A 13,464-nucleotide genomic window follows, 5' to 3' on the forward strand; every position below is an offset into this window, starting at 1 on the left:
TCGTGGGTTCAAACCCCACTCCAGACACTTCAAGATATTAAATAGGTTGCCTCTTCAGTGCAGTCCTGAGGGAGTGCTGTACTGTTGGAGGTGCCTTCTTTTAGATGAGACATTAAACCAAGCTCAGGTGGATGTAAAAGATCACACGGCATGTTTTGATAAGAGCAGGAGAGTTCTCCCAGGGTTCTGGCCAGCATATATCCCTCAACTAACTCCAACAAAAACAGATCATCTGATTATTTTTCTCACTCAGCCCTGACTACATTTCAAAAGTACTTAATTGGCCATGAAGCGCTTTGGGATGCCCTGAAGACGTGAAAGGTGTTTCTTTCTTGCCATCAGATATGCTGCTGGGGAATGGGGAGAAGAGGAGAGGGGGAAATTAAAGGGGAGGTAATCACTGTTCTTGTGCTGCTCCTTGTGGTTGATGAATACCACCTTGGCAGATGCCCAGGAGCAGGTTGCTGGTCTGCTGTGTCAATAAATAGAAAAGTTTTGCTGAACGTTAAGTTTTCGGCATGGTACATTTCTAATATACCATTGGGTTCCTGCATCTTACCTTACTGTAGAGTCTGAAGACCCAGTAACAATGACTCGCTCATCGTACTGCAGACACAGCACAGAGCCTGTGTGACCTGTTAGTATTTTCAAACACTCCAGCGACTGTTTGTCCCAAATCTGCAGAAGCCACAAACAAAATCAAAATGAATCCTAATGCTGATTTATCCTCTTTACTGCTCAGGCTTCTTGCCTTAAAACGACACAACAAAAGCTCTTGCGGTTATTGAGCTTATTTTTCCACCAATACCTCCCACAAAAAAAATCACACAAGTCACTATGTTTTAACAATATACTTCTTGTCTGGTACTCTTAATTCGTCATCTCAAATTGCTTCCATCTGTGACAGATTGTAACTACATCTTAGGGTAAAACAGCATTAAGATCCTCACTCCAGACACAATCCATCAGCTCTCCCAATGGCTCAGTGAACTTATCCATGAGCAGGTTAAGGTGATCCCAAGTCTATTGCTGGGTTAACTGATCCTAGCCAGGGTGGTAAAGGTGGCATTACAATTAGGGTCAGCATTCCCAGGTTGGGGAATGGAAAATTGCCTAGGGATGCTGCCCAGTCACCTCAGAGTGAGGATTAGATTTGCCATCCCTCCACAATTGTCCCGGAGTCTCCTGGAATCAAAGGTTAATCTCCCAGACACTCCTGCGAACAAAATAACGGGCATTTTCTTCGCCTATTTCGCTCCGTCCAGACTCTCAGCAAACAACGGGGCCGCAAGGCTCCCAGGATGCAATGCAGCCCTGGCGCAAGTGCACTCCGGTAAAACCAGGCGACGGATAGGGCAGTTTTTGGACTGCGGTGGATTGTGGGTATTGTAGCCGCCATTACTGACTGCTGTGAGGATCAACATGTCAGGTGACCAATGGCAGGAGCACGAGGGCACCACCACCTTCTCAAGGGCAATTAGGGATGGGCAATAAATGCTGGCCTTGCCAGCGACGCCCGCATCCCATGAATGAATAAAAAAAATTTGGAGGTGGGAGGTCAAATGATAAAACTTCCTATGATACGATCCAACCAGAGTTGCCAACCCTAGTGGATGGACAGGGGTGCTGGTTCTTTGGCATATATTTGTCAGTATACCAAAACCCAGCGTTGTTATAATGGTCCTTCTCTCGCCTCCAGCTGCCAATCTCTGTCACAACCTTTCTTGCTCCCCCTCTATCCTAGAGATTCTGTGCCTTTGGGTAAACTTCAAAGGCACACGGTACAAACCAATTGGACAGACACTAGAGCGGCAATCCTACTATTTGTACACATCATGCAACCAAGCAACACAAGAGAGAAACTCGAGAGAGACTAAAAGAGAAGGCAGAATTCGACCGAGTGTTCATATGCAGGACTTACAAGGACATTTTGGGGAAGGGAATAAGAGAACATATTGAATTTTATCAATATTTATACACAAATTATATTTAGAAAACTCCAAACCACACTCAATGCTTTTCATACTAGTTTTGCTTGTAGGAGTCACCATTTTGAGACACCAAGAAAATTCAACGGTGAAACTGCTATTTTCAGTACTCACTTTGATTGAGTTGTCTCTCAGACCGCTGATTATTTTCTCGTCATCATACTGCAGACAGTAAACTCCTTTGCTATTTTCTGACCGACACTGAATTCTCTGGAGGTTGTGCCGCCCGCACCTCCAATTGGATTCTATGGTCTGTAGAGAGAAAGAGAGTGAACAAAGTCAGGACAAAAGTGCCCAGGATGTATGTTGGACCACCACTGGCTGGTGGGACAAAATGGGAATTTCTGTCATTTACATGACAATCAATGGACAGTGAAAGTGCGATTTAAAAATGACCTTCAGTCAGCTACATGTCTGGGTGGATCCATTATGCGTGCATCAATGATGACCTTATAGACAGCTGGCTGCATAATCACAGTGGCAATGGAAAATGTATGCTCTGGTTGGATATTGTGTGTGTCAACGCTGTTTCAGAAATCAGTTGTTTAAATACTAAGACTGGCTGAAATGTTAATGTATGCTGATCAACAGACTGGGGAATAAGTTAATTTAATTACTCTGACTGCATATCCATTACAGTGAAATATTGGCAGGAAAAGGCAGTGCCATGGCATTAAGACCCTACCTCACAAGAACGTAAGAAATAAGAGTAGGCCATATGGCCCCTCGAGCCTGCTCCGCCATTCAATAAGATCATGGCTGATCTTCTACCTCAACTCTACTTTCTTGCCTGATCCCCATATCCCTTGATTCCCTTAGAGTCCAAAAATCTATCGATCTCAGCCTTGAATATACTCAATGACTGAGCATCCACAGCCCTCTGGGGTAGAGAATTCCAAAGATTCACTACCCTTTGAGTGAAAAAATTTCTCCTCATCTCAGACCTAAATGGCCGACCCCTTATCGTGAGACCATGCCCCCTAGTTCTAGACTCTCCAGCCAGGGGAAACAACCTCTCAGCATCTACCCTGTCAAGATCCCTCAGAATTTTATACCCTTCAATGAGATCACTTCTCATTCTTCTAAACTCCAGAGAGTACAGGCCCATTCTACTCAATCTCTCCTCATAAGACAACCGTCTCATCCCAGGAATCAATCTAGTGAACCTTCGTTGCACCGCCTCTAAGGCAAATACATCTTTCGTTAGGTAAGGAGACCAAAACTGTGTACACTACTCCAAGTGTGGGCTCACCAAAGCCCTGTACAATTGCAGCAAGACCACCTTACTCTTGTACTCCAACCCCCTTGCAATAAAGGCCAAAATATCATTTGCCTTCCTAATTGTTTACTGTACCTGCATGTTATCTTTGTGTTTCATGTACAAGGACACCCAAATCCCTCTGACCACCAACATTTAATAGTTCCTCACCATTTAAAAAATATTCTGTTTTTCTATTCTTCCTACTGAAGTGAATAACCTCACATTATACTCCATCTACCACCTCCTTGCCCACTCACTTAACCTGTGTCCTTTTGCAGATTCTGTGTCCTCCTCACAGCTTACTTCCCCACCTAGCTTTGTATCGTCAAAGGTATAAGAGCTGATTTCAAAGGCATGGTTATAACAGGAAAGGAATCCCATGATATGGTGTAAATCTTGTTACTCCACTTTAGTTCAAGTTGGAGATCTGAAGTTCGAATTTAAAATTTGCATCATGCACAAATAACTTCATATTATAAAAGGTCTGTGAAAGACTGTTTTATGCAACAGTCCAGTCAAACTTGTGTAATAAATATGTTTCTAAGAGGGGTATTTTAACCCTTTGTGTATTCCTTTCTTTACTATTGTATTTTCAGTATCTTGCTGTGCTTTACTCTTACCAGTAAAAAAACCTATGAGTTTTAGCCAGAGTATTTGGTCCAATAGTGTGGTATGTACCTCCTTTCAGAGCAGACAAGGGTCTCTGGTGGGCATCCTACATGATCTCCATTACACTATATACCATAGCTAGTTGGTAATTGTTACTCCTGTGGCACGCAATCCCAAACACAGAGCGCAGGTTCTTGCTCATGGGGAGAATCAGCTTTGTGATGGAAAATGCTTTTTTGTTTTGCCACGAACACAAAACAAAGGCAATTGGGAGAAATTCTGAACTTTAATAGCGGCTTTTAGCTGGAGTCCAGTGCTGCCATTGGGTGCAATCAGCCTATTCTTACCGATACACAATAGCTCTTAGTCACCTCAAATCGCTCACACCATCCTGGCAGGCCTATGCCCTGGAACTTCAGCTCAAAAATGAGACGACTTTTTTTTTGGGGAAGGACAGAATCTATAATTACACTGCTGGGTATTTTCCACAGGATGAAAATTTTACACACCCACCGCACCCTTCTTCACCGAAACCGCACCCTCCTCCACCGAAACTTTAGTGACAACGCTTCACAAAAGCAACTGATCACATTGGTAAGTAAGTAACTTGGCCATCTTGATTTTATCAGTGCCAAATTTAAGCCCCAGCAGAGGCTAGGCTCACCTTCTGAAGACATGCAACACTGGTTCAAAGTGGGACAGCCTGCTCTGGATCCTGTTGATGTGCTTGGTTTATTGGCACAAGGAGGCAGAATGCTCTGACTTGCACCCACCAAACAAATCACAATCCTATAAAATCCTAAGGGTTGCACAGATGAAGTCTGGAGAGGTTTATAGAACAACTTGGCATTAAGTCATTTGTGCCTTGAAGCTTAATATGGCCCAGCTACCCAACACTGGTCATGCCAGGAATCACAAAACCCGACCTTGGATTTACATTTTTTTTTTAAGAAACTGTACCTATTCCTATGCGAGCAAAGCCAGCTGGATACAATTTACATGGATAGGGTGAAACCACGGGTATCAGGTGATGGTACTATAGCCAACTATGTGCTTCTTGTTTTTGATTGAAGAAAAATTAAATCCTACCCTTTTTTGGCCATCTAGTCAGGTTCCACTTTTCCTGCGGTGTTGGATGATTCCTCCCTTCTGCCTCCCTCACTGGGGGTGGGCGAGTTCATGCCTGGTGTGTATGGGTCAGTACCACACCACACAGTGTCTCTACACACTGGGGGGGGTGGGCGAGTTCATGCCTGGTGTGTATGGGTCAGTACATCACATGGTGTCTCTACACACTGGGGGTGGGCGAGTTCATGCCTGGTGTGTATGGGTCAGTACCACACCACACAGTGTCTCTACACACTGGGGGGGTGGGCAAGTTCATGCCTGGTGTGTATGGGTCAGTACCACACCACACAGTGTCTCTACACACTGGGGGTGGGCGAGTTCATGCCTGGTGTGTATGGGTCAGTACAACATCACATGGTGTCTCTACAGAATGAGCCATTGGGTGAGTCTGCATACTTAAATTCTGGTCACCCATGACAGCTGTTGGTGGGTATTTGCAGCTGTTTCATTGAGATCTGTGTACTCTTTGTCCCACAGACTGCACATAGAGCGTTCACTGTGAAATTACCATAGGCCTAGGCAAATCCAGACTGATTGCTGGTCACTCCAAGAATATAAAAATGCTGCCAAAAACCTCAAGAACTACTAAACATCCAAACTTAGCAGTCAGGAAGTTATGGGACCCAGAATTCAGTGCACAAAGGGCAGGTGAATGGTCAATATCTTAAGAAATGGAAAGCTGCTGTACAGTGGGGGAGGTAGAAGGAAACTGAAGTGATTGGGGGGGGGGGGGGGGGAGGAAGGGGAGAAACCAGTAGAAAGTCAACCCAACTAAAACTTGGTCTGAACACAAGTTTGTATACACGGTTTTCCACTTGGTAAGCTCTCCATTGTATACGGGCTGTCACGGGTCTTTCCAAAGCTCAGACTCAGCATTGTCAGTAAGGAAATCTTACGTCTCCTAAAAGGTTAAAAGGGATGTGTAAAGAACTGGGCATGCTGCCACGGCAGATGGCAGATGGGGTGTGGCCCAATGCAGTAAGACTGAAAAATCTTACTCCATCCCCCCAACATGACCAGCCCCCTCACTGTAGCCAAAAGTGGCAGGTTGCATACTTAGACAAAGCTGTTCCATGATCAGACAACCAGAGATTCATTTTGAGGTGCAAGACAGTACATACAATGGGTAGGCTGGGCATTAATAGGTTTTTTTTTCCCGCTTCATACAGTCCAGGAGTATGTCACTACCAACAAGATGTAGTAACCAGTCATGTGTTCCACAAGGGCTGTATCACAGCTGAGCTTGCCAGATACCCCGTTTATATTGTAGCCCCATTGTCGGGCATCACAGGCCCCCCGTCCCGCCAAGGCTGTGTTGGGGTACAAATGAAGGGGGGGTCCCTTCAGAGGGAGGTCTGTGGACAGACGATTTGTATCGATGAAGATAATTTCAGTCAATTCCACTTTATTCAGAAAGAACCAACAGTTCCACACACAAAGCATCAAGGGTTTTTTTTTTAAGCTCCATCCGCAAGTCCATTGCTCCATTTCTTAAATATGCCGTCCACTAATTTTGGCCCGTGCCTTTGTCCTAGTGTCAAGGTTTAACTTGAAGTAGCGCCGAGGATCTACCTTCTCCGTAATTAATTATTTTGTATACCTCGGAATTGCTCCAGCGTTGCTACATCTATCCCGCAACATAAATACAGCAAGTTTGGCACAATAGAATCTGGAACACATTACTGTCCTGTAATATCTATGTAATACTCAAAATGATAAGACAATCCTGAGCCTTGAACCAGCAGCCCCTAGTTTTCTAAGCAAGTGCTCACAATGCCATGCTAGCAGGCTTCTTCGTTAAACAAATCAATCTACGAGCTCACGGGTATAACATGTAGTATCATACATGTCAAACATTGGAGATGAGAGGGGAAATACAATATTTTAAAACAGCATGATAACAGAGCTTATGACATACACCCTCCCCCTTCAGGTGCTTACATTGTAAGCTAATCAGTTAATTAAAACTGCACTGAGAAAAGCCATCTGTTGCATTTTCGTTCCCCTGTATGCTGACCAGCCCCTCCGAGGTACTGAGTTTCCTGTGCCTCGTGTAGAATTTCATCAATTACTGATGTGCGTATGAGCATAGGGTTTTGCCAGACCGAGGGCATGTTGAATTATTGAAGGACGAGACTGAAGATCAGAATCTGTCAGACTTCCCAGACTGAGGGTATGTTGAATTATTGAAGGACGAGACTGAAGATCAGAATCTGTCAGACGTCCCCTTGGCTTGACAGTGGTTAACATTACTGCTCCTCATATTGCGCTTCAATTCCACATTTCAAAACTGGAATAGGTCTGTTTCACTCGGCTTCCCCAACACTGCCTCTGTAGGACTTCACCGTTACATGACATCACTACGGTTTCATCAATGGGGCTGTTCCCCAGAACAGCTTGCCTTTAACACAGTATAAACATCCCAAGGCGCTACACAGAAGGGTTATCAGACATAATGTGACACCAAGCCACCTAGAGATATTAGGACAGGTGACCAAAAGCTTGGTCAAAGTAGTAAGTTTTAAGGAGCGACATAAAGGAGGGGAGAGGTGCAGAGGTTTAGGGAGCGAATTCTAGAGCTCGACATAGCTGAAGGCACGGACACCAATGGTGGAGCAATGAATCAGGGACGGGCAAGAGGCTAGAATTGGAGGAGCACAGAGATCTCGGAGGATTGTAGGGCTGGAGGATGTTACAGAGATAGGGAGGGGCGAGGCCATGGAGGGATTTGAACAGTGGATAAGAATTTTAAAATTGAGGCGCTGCCGGACCGGGAGCACAGGGGTGATGGGTGCACGGGACTTGGTGCGAGTTTGGATACGGGCAGAGTTTTGGCTGAGCTCAAGTTGACGGAGGGAGGAAGGTGGGAGGCTGGCCAGGATCAGGTTCAGTCTATGGGCACAGGAGTCGGGGGAAGGGTGTCTGTGCCACTTCCCGAAGGAATAGCAGCTAGCTATGCAATGCAACATTTCTAAGGATTCGGACCTCAGTGTCCAACTCTATGCTACACGGAATGTAAAACATTACCATTCTGGACAGATGCACGATTGTTTTTTTAATTCGTTCTTGGGATGTGAGCATCGCTGGCGAGGCCGGCATTTATTGCCCATCCCTAATTGCCCTCGAGAATGTGGTAGTGAGCCGCCTTCTTGAACCGCTGCAGTCCGTGTGGTGAAGGTTCTCGCACAGTGCTGTTAGGAAGGGAGTTCCAGGATTTTGACCCAGCGACAATGAAGGAACGGCGATATATTTCCAAGTTGGGATGGTGTGAGACTTGGAGGGGAGCGTGCAGGTGGTGTTGCTCCCATGTGCCTGCTGCTCTTGTCCTTCTAGGTGGTAGAGGTCTCGGGTTTGGAAGGTGCTGTCGAAGAAGCCTTGGCGAGTTGCTGCAGTGCATCCTGTGGATGGTACACACTGCAGCCACTGTGCGCTGGTGGTGAAGGGAGTGAATGTTTAGGGTGATGGATGGGGTACCAATCAAGCGGGCTGCTTTATCTTGGATGGTGTCGAGCTTCTTGAGTGTTGTTGGAGCTGCACGCATCCAAGCAAGTGGAGAGTATTCAATCACACTCCTCACTTGTGCCTTGTAGATGGTGGAAAGGCTTTGGGGAGTCAGGAGGTGAGTTAGTCGCCGCAGAATACCCAGCCTCTGACCTGCTCTCGTAGCCACAGTATTTATATGGCGGGTCCAGTTAAGTTTCTGGTCAATGGTGACCCCCAGGATGTTGATGGTGGGGGATTCGGCGATGGTAATGCCGTTGAATGTCAAGGGGAGGTGGTTAGACTCTCTCTTGTTGGAGATGGTCATTGCCTGACACTTATCTGGCGCGAATGTTACTTGCCACTTATGAGCCCAAGCCTGGATGTTGTCCAGGTCTTGCTGCATGCGGGCTCAGACTGCTTCATTATCTGAGGGGTTGCGAATGGAACTGAACACTGTGCAATCATCAGCGAACATCCCCATTTCTCACCTTATGACGGAGGGAAGGTCATTGATGAAGCAGCTGAAGATGGTTGGGCCGAGGACACTGTCCTGAGGAACTCCTGCAGCAATGTCCTGGGGCTGAGATGATTGGCCTCCAACAACCACTACCATCTTCCTTTGTGCTCGGTACGACTCCAGTCACTGGAGAGTTTTCCCCCCGATTCCCATTGACTTCAATTTTACAAGGGCTCCTTGGTGCCACACTCGGTCAAATGCAGTCACTCTCACCTCACCTCTGGAATTCAGCTCTTTTGTCCATGTTTGGACCAAGGCTCTAATGAGGTTTGGAGCCGAGTGGTCCTGGCGGAAGCCAAACTGAGCATCGGTGAGCAGGTTATTGGCGAGTAAGTGCTGCTTGAAAGCACTGTCGACAACACCTTCCATCACTTTGCTGATGATTGAGAGTAGACTGATGGGGCGGTAATTGGCCGGATTGGATTTGTCCTGCTTTTTGTGGACAGGACATACCTGGGCAATTTTCCACATTGTCGGGTAGATGCCAGTGTTGTAGCTGTACTGGAACAGCTTGGCTGGAGGCACGGCTAGTTCTGGAGCACAAGACTTCAGCACTACAGCTGGGGTGTTGTCGGGGCCCATAGCCTTTGCTGTATCCAGTGCACTCAGCCGTTTCTTGATATCACGTGGAATGAATCGAATTGGCTGAAGACTGGCTTCTGTGATGGTGGAGATATCGGGAGGAGGCCGAGATGGATCATCCACTTGGCACTTCTGGCTGAAGATGGTTGCAAACACTTCAGCCTTGTCTTTTGCACTCACGTGCTGGACTCTGCCATCATTGAGGATGGGGATGTTTGCAGAGCCTCCTCCTCCCGTTAGTTGTTTAATTGTCCACCACCATTCATGACTGGATGTGGCAGGACTGCAGAGCTTTGATCTGATCCGTTGGTTGTGGAATCGCTTAGCTCATCTATAGCATGTTGCTTCCACTGTTTAGCATGCATGTAGTCCTGAGTTGTAGCTTCACCAGGTTGGCACCTCATTTTTAGGTATGCCTGGTGCTGCTCCTGACATGCTCTTCTACACTCCTCATTGAACCAGGGTTGATCCCCTGGCTTGTTGCTAATGGTAGAGTGAGGAATATGCCGGGCTATGAGGTTACAGATTGTGCTAGAATACAATTCTGATGCTGCTGATGGCCCACAGTGCCTCATGGATGCCCAGTTTTGAGCTGCTGGATCTGTTCTGAATCTATCCCATTTCGCACAGTGGTCGTGCCACACAACACGTTGGATGGTGTCCTCAGTGCGAAGACAGGACTGCGTCTCCACGAGGACTGTGCGGTGGTTACTCCTACCAATACTGTCATGGACAGATGCATTTGTGACAGGTAGATTGGTGCGGACGAGGTCAATTAAGTTTTTCCCTTGTGTTGGTTCGCTCACCACCTGCCGCAGGCCCAGTCTGGCAGTTATGTCCTTCAGGACTCGGCCAGCTGTGGTGCTACCGAGCCACTCGGTGATGGACATTGAAGTCCCCCACCCAGAGTACATTTTGTGCCCTTCCTACCCTCAGTGCTTCCTCCAAGTGGTGCTCAACATGGAGGAGGACTGATTCATCAGCTGAGGGAGGACGGTGGGTGGTAATCAGCAGGAGGTTTCCTTACCCATGTTTGACCTGATGCCATGAGATTTCATGGGGTCCAGAGTCAATGTTGAGGACTCCCAGGGCCACTCCCTCCTGACTGTATATCACTGTACCGCCACCTCTGGTGGGTCTGTCCTGCCGGTGGGACAGGACATACCCAGGGATGGTGATGGAAGAGTCTGGGACGTTGGTTGAAAGGTATGATTCTGTGAGTATGGCTAGGTCAGGCTGTTGCTTGACTAGTCTGTGGGACAGCTCTCCCAATTTTGGCACAAGTCCCCAGATGTTAGTGAGGAGGACTTTACAGGGTCGACTGGGCTTGGTTTGCTGTTGTCGTGTCCGGTGCCTAGTGGTCCGATACAGAGTGGTCCGTCCGGTTTTATTCTTATGACTTTTTGTAGCGAGATTTTACAACTGAGTGGCTTGCTTGGCCATTTCAGAGGGCAATTAAGAATCAACCATATTGCTGTGGGTCTGGAGTCACATATAGGCCAGACCGGGTAAGGACAGCAGGTTTCCTTCCCTAAAGGACATTAGTGAACCAGATGGGTTTTTACGACAATGCGGTAGTTTCATGGCCACCATTACTGATACCAGTATTTTAATTCCAGATTTTTATTTAATTAATTGAATTTAAATTCTCCAGCTTGCCGTAGCGGGATTTGAACTGATGACTCCGGATTTTAGTCCAGGCTTCTGGATTACTAGTCCAGTAACATATCCACTATGCTACCGTATGGAATAAAGCAGTTACAGCATGAATACAAATCAATCTGCTTTAAAGGTATTCATGACTTAAGATAAAATGATAAACCACGAGACCTGGAAGCCTGAAACAACACAGAATAGGCCAGGAAATTGGCTGGGAACAGATAGAATGCTGGTCAGCACCTGAAAGAGAAGAAGAGGTCAACATTTCAGGTGAAGAACTTCTGACAGGGTCCACACCCGAAACATTAGCTTGTCTATTCTCTCTCAGATGCTGACTGATGCGCTGTGTATTGCAGCTCTCTGTTTTGGATCTACTGGCTGAGAGAGCAGGTTTGGCATTAACCTGGCAGAGGTAGCCCAGATTTTTCTCAGTGAGGCATGAAAGCGCTCAGTGTTAAGCTGTCCTCCAATAATATTAAAAAAACACTTGCGTGTTGAAGAATTGGCTTGAGAAATTACCTCAGGGTAGTAAATAATTGTATTTCATCAGTTCCAATTCTGACATTCAATAGGAGCAAAATGTGACTTATCCGTAAAGAGCACCCAAGTAGCAATGGGCCAGGAGAAGCAGTGGTCGGTTTACTATGCTCACCTCTGTTAACAATCCGATTTGGTTTTAGGCTCACGGATGGGCAATGGCACAGGACCCATGACTGAAGCTCTGCTCGCAGAACAGAAACACTTTTCTTTCTTTTCACTTTTACTGGCATATCTAACTGAGTCTTGGGACAAAAGGAACATTTTCCTACATGTTTCACTCGGTGCTAGGATCAGGTACAGCACCAGTTAGGTAAGAGTAAATATCTGACCCAACAATGTGCTGTAACTATGGCCTTACATGGAATACCTCCTCCACCCCGCCGCCGCTGCATCAGTGCTGTTTTTACTTCTCACACCAGCGAATCCTGTGGTCTTGGTGTGACACCGGCAATTTGGTACCACATTACAGGCGGTTATGTGCCGTTGGCACGTCGCCGCTAGGAAATGGGTTAAGACTGGCCAAAGGCATTCTTTTGCAATCTTACACTAAGACAGGCAGGATCTTCAATGTGGGCTAGAATTAAGCCCAGGTCCTTAGGCCACTCAAGTCACTACTAGCTGCAGAATTTGGGATTACAGAGACACAGTATGAATGTGACGCACTGTGGATGATATATACGGCAGTGAGTGAATTTCAGAGCTCTCTACAGCCAGCGATATAAAAACGATAGTTCCCGATGGCCAATGGCAGCACTCAAGTCATAAAAGATCTGAAGGGTCCTAGAGCTGATTCCCAAACTAGATCATCTCAGCCAGGACAACTACAATTTAGCCCCAGTATCTGAGTGTGGGGGCGGGGGGGGGGGAAGAGACAGAGAATGAAAGAGAAGTACCAGCCTGGGTCACTGTCCCTGGTTGTTCTCCAGAGTAAATATTGGACAAGAACAAGATTGGGATTGGTTGTCATGGATTCCCCTCCCCCACCCATGGTCAAACAGCTCATCAACATTCACCACCTATGCTGATACATTAAGAATGACTACTAGGCAAGGTTCCAGAGGGTTGTAACATTCATATTCCATCAAAAGTCCACACCTTCAGGTCGAAGGGAGAGAACATTGGAAAATAGAAAAATGTTACTACAGCTGAATGGCGGAGTGAAAGGAGGTGAGAATCCAAAACACACAAACCAGAAATCAGATTAGAGGCGGATTAGACAGACTGGGAACAAGGACTGTTCAAATGGAGATGGAGGCAGAACAGCCTCCTTGTATGTTTCCCATCATCCTGGCAATAACCATGGATAACATATGACCCACAGCAGTGCACTAGGTCAACTCACACTTAATGGCGTTTCGTCAAATAGTAATATAACCATCTTTAACTGGCAATCCATGCTGTTATTGGACGTCATGTTGCAGTCTTCATTACTTATTGATGGTGCAATGAAATAGCAGTAAGAGTTAAGAATGGTTCCTTGTTACCATTTGGCAGTCAGTACGTCACCATTTTGTTTACTAAAATGCTTGCGTTAAGTGATATGCTGGAGACGTGCAGCTGAGAAAGCAAATTACATCGACACGTGGAAGGGTGTCCTATCCTGGCAGGTTTCTGGAAGGAGATATCGAGGAACCTGGATGAGAATTTGGGAGGCAGAATTGGTCAAGAAACTCTAATCGATGACCCTCGAGATATCA

At 46.4% G+C, this 13,464-nt stretch overlaps 1 protein-coding gene across 2 annotated transcripts in view; it reads right to left on the reverse strand.

Annotated features, from left to right (window-relative positions):
* The window catches only part of LOC137332602 (F-box/WD repeat-containing protein 11), a 156,941-nt gene that overhangs the window by 29,576 nt on the left and 113,901 nt on the right, over positions 1-13,464 (reverse strand). For both annotated transcript variants that reach the window (XM_067996556.1, XM_067996557.1), the window contains 2 exons: positions 2,103-2,240; positions 560-678 (listed from right to left, as the gene is read on the reverse strand). In XM_067996556.1, coding sequence (XP_067852657.1) covers positions 560-678; positions 2,103-2,240 — 257 coding nt within the window. The remainder of the gene's footprint in view (positions 1-559; positions 679-2,102; positions 2,241-13,464) is intronic.

The sequence above is a fragment of the Heptranchias perlo genome, chromosome 14 (genome assembly GCF_035084215.1).
Source record: "Heptranchias perlo isolate sHepPer1 chromosome 14, sHepPer1.hap1, whole genome shotgun sequence".
Classification (NCBI taxonomy): Eukaryota; Metazoa; Chordata; class Chondrichthyes; order Hexanchiformes; family Hexanchidae; genus Heptranchias; species Heptranchias perlo.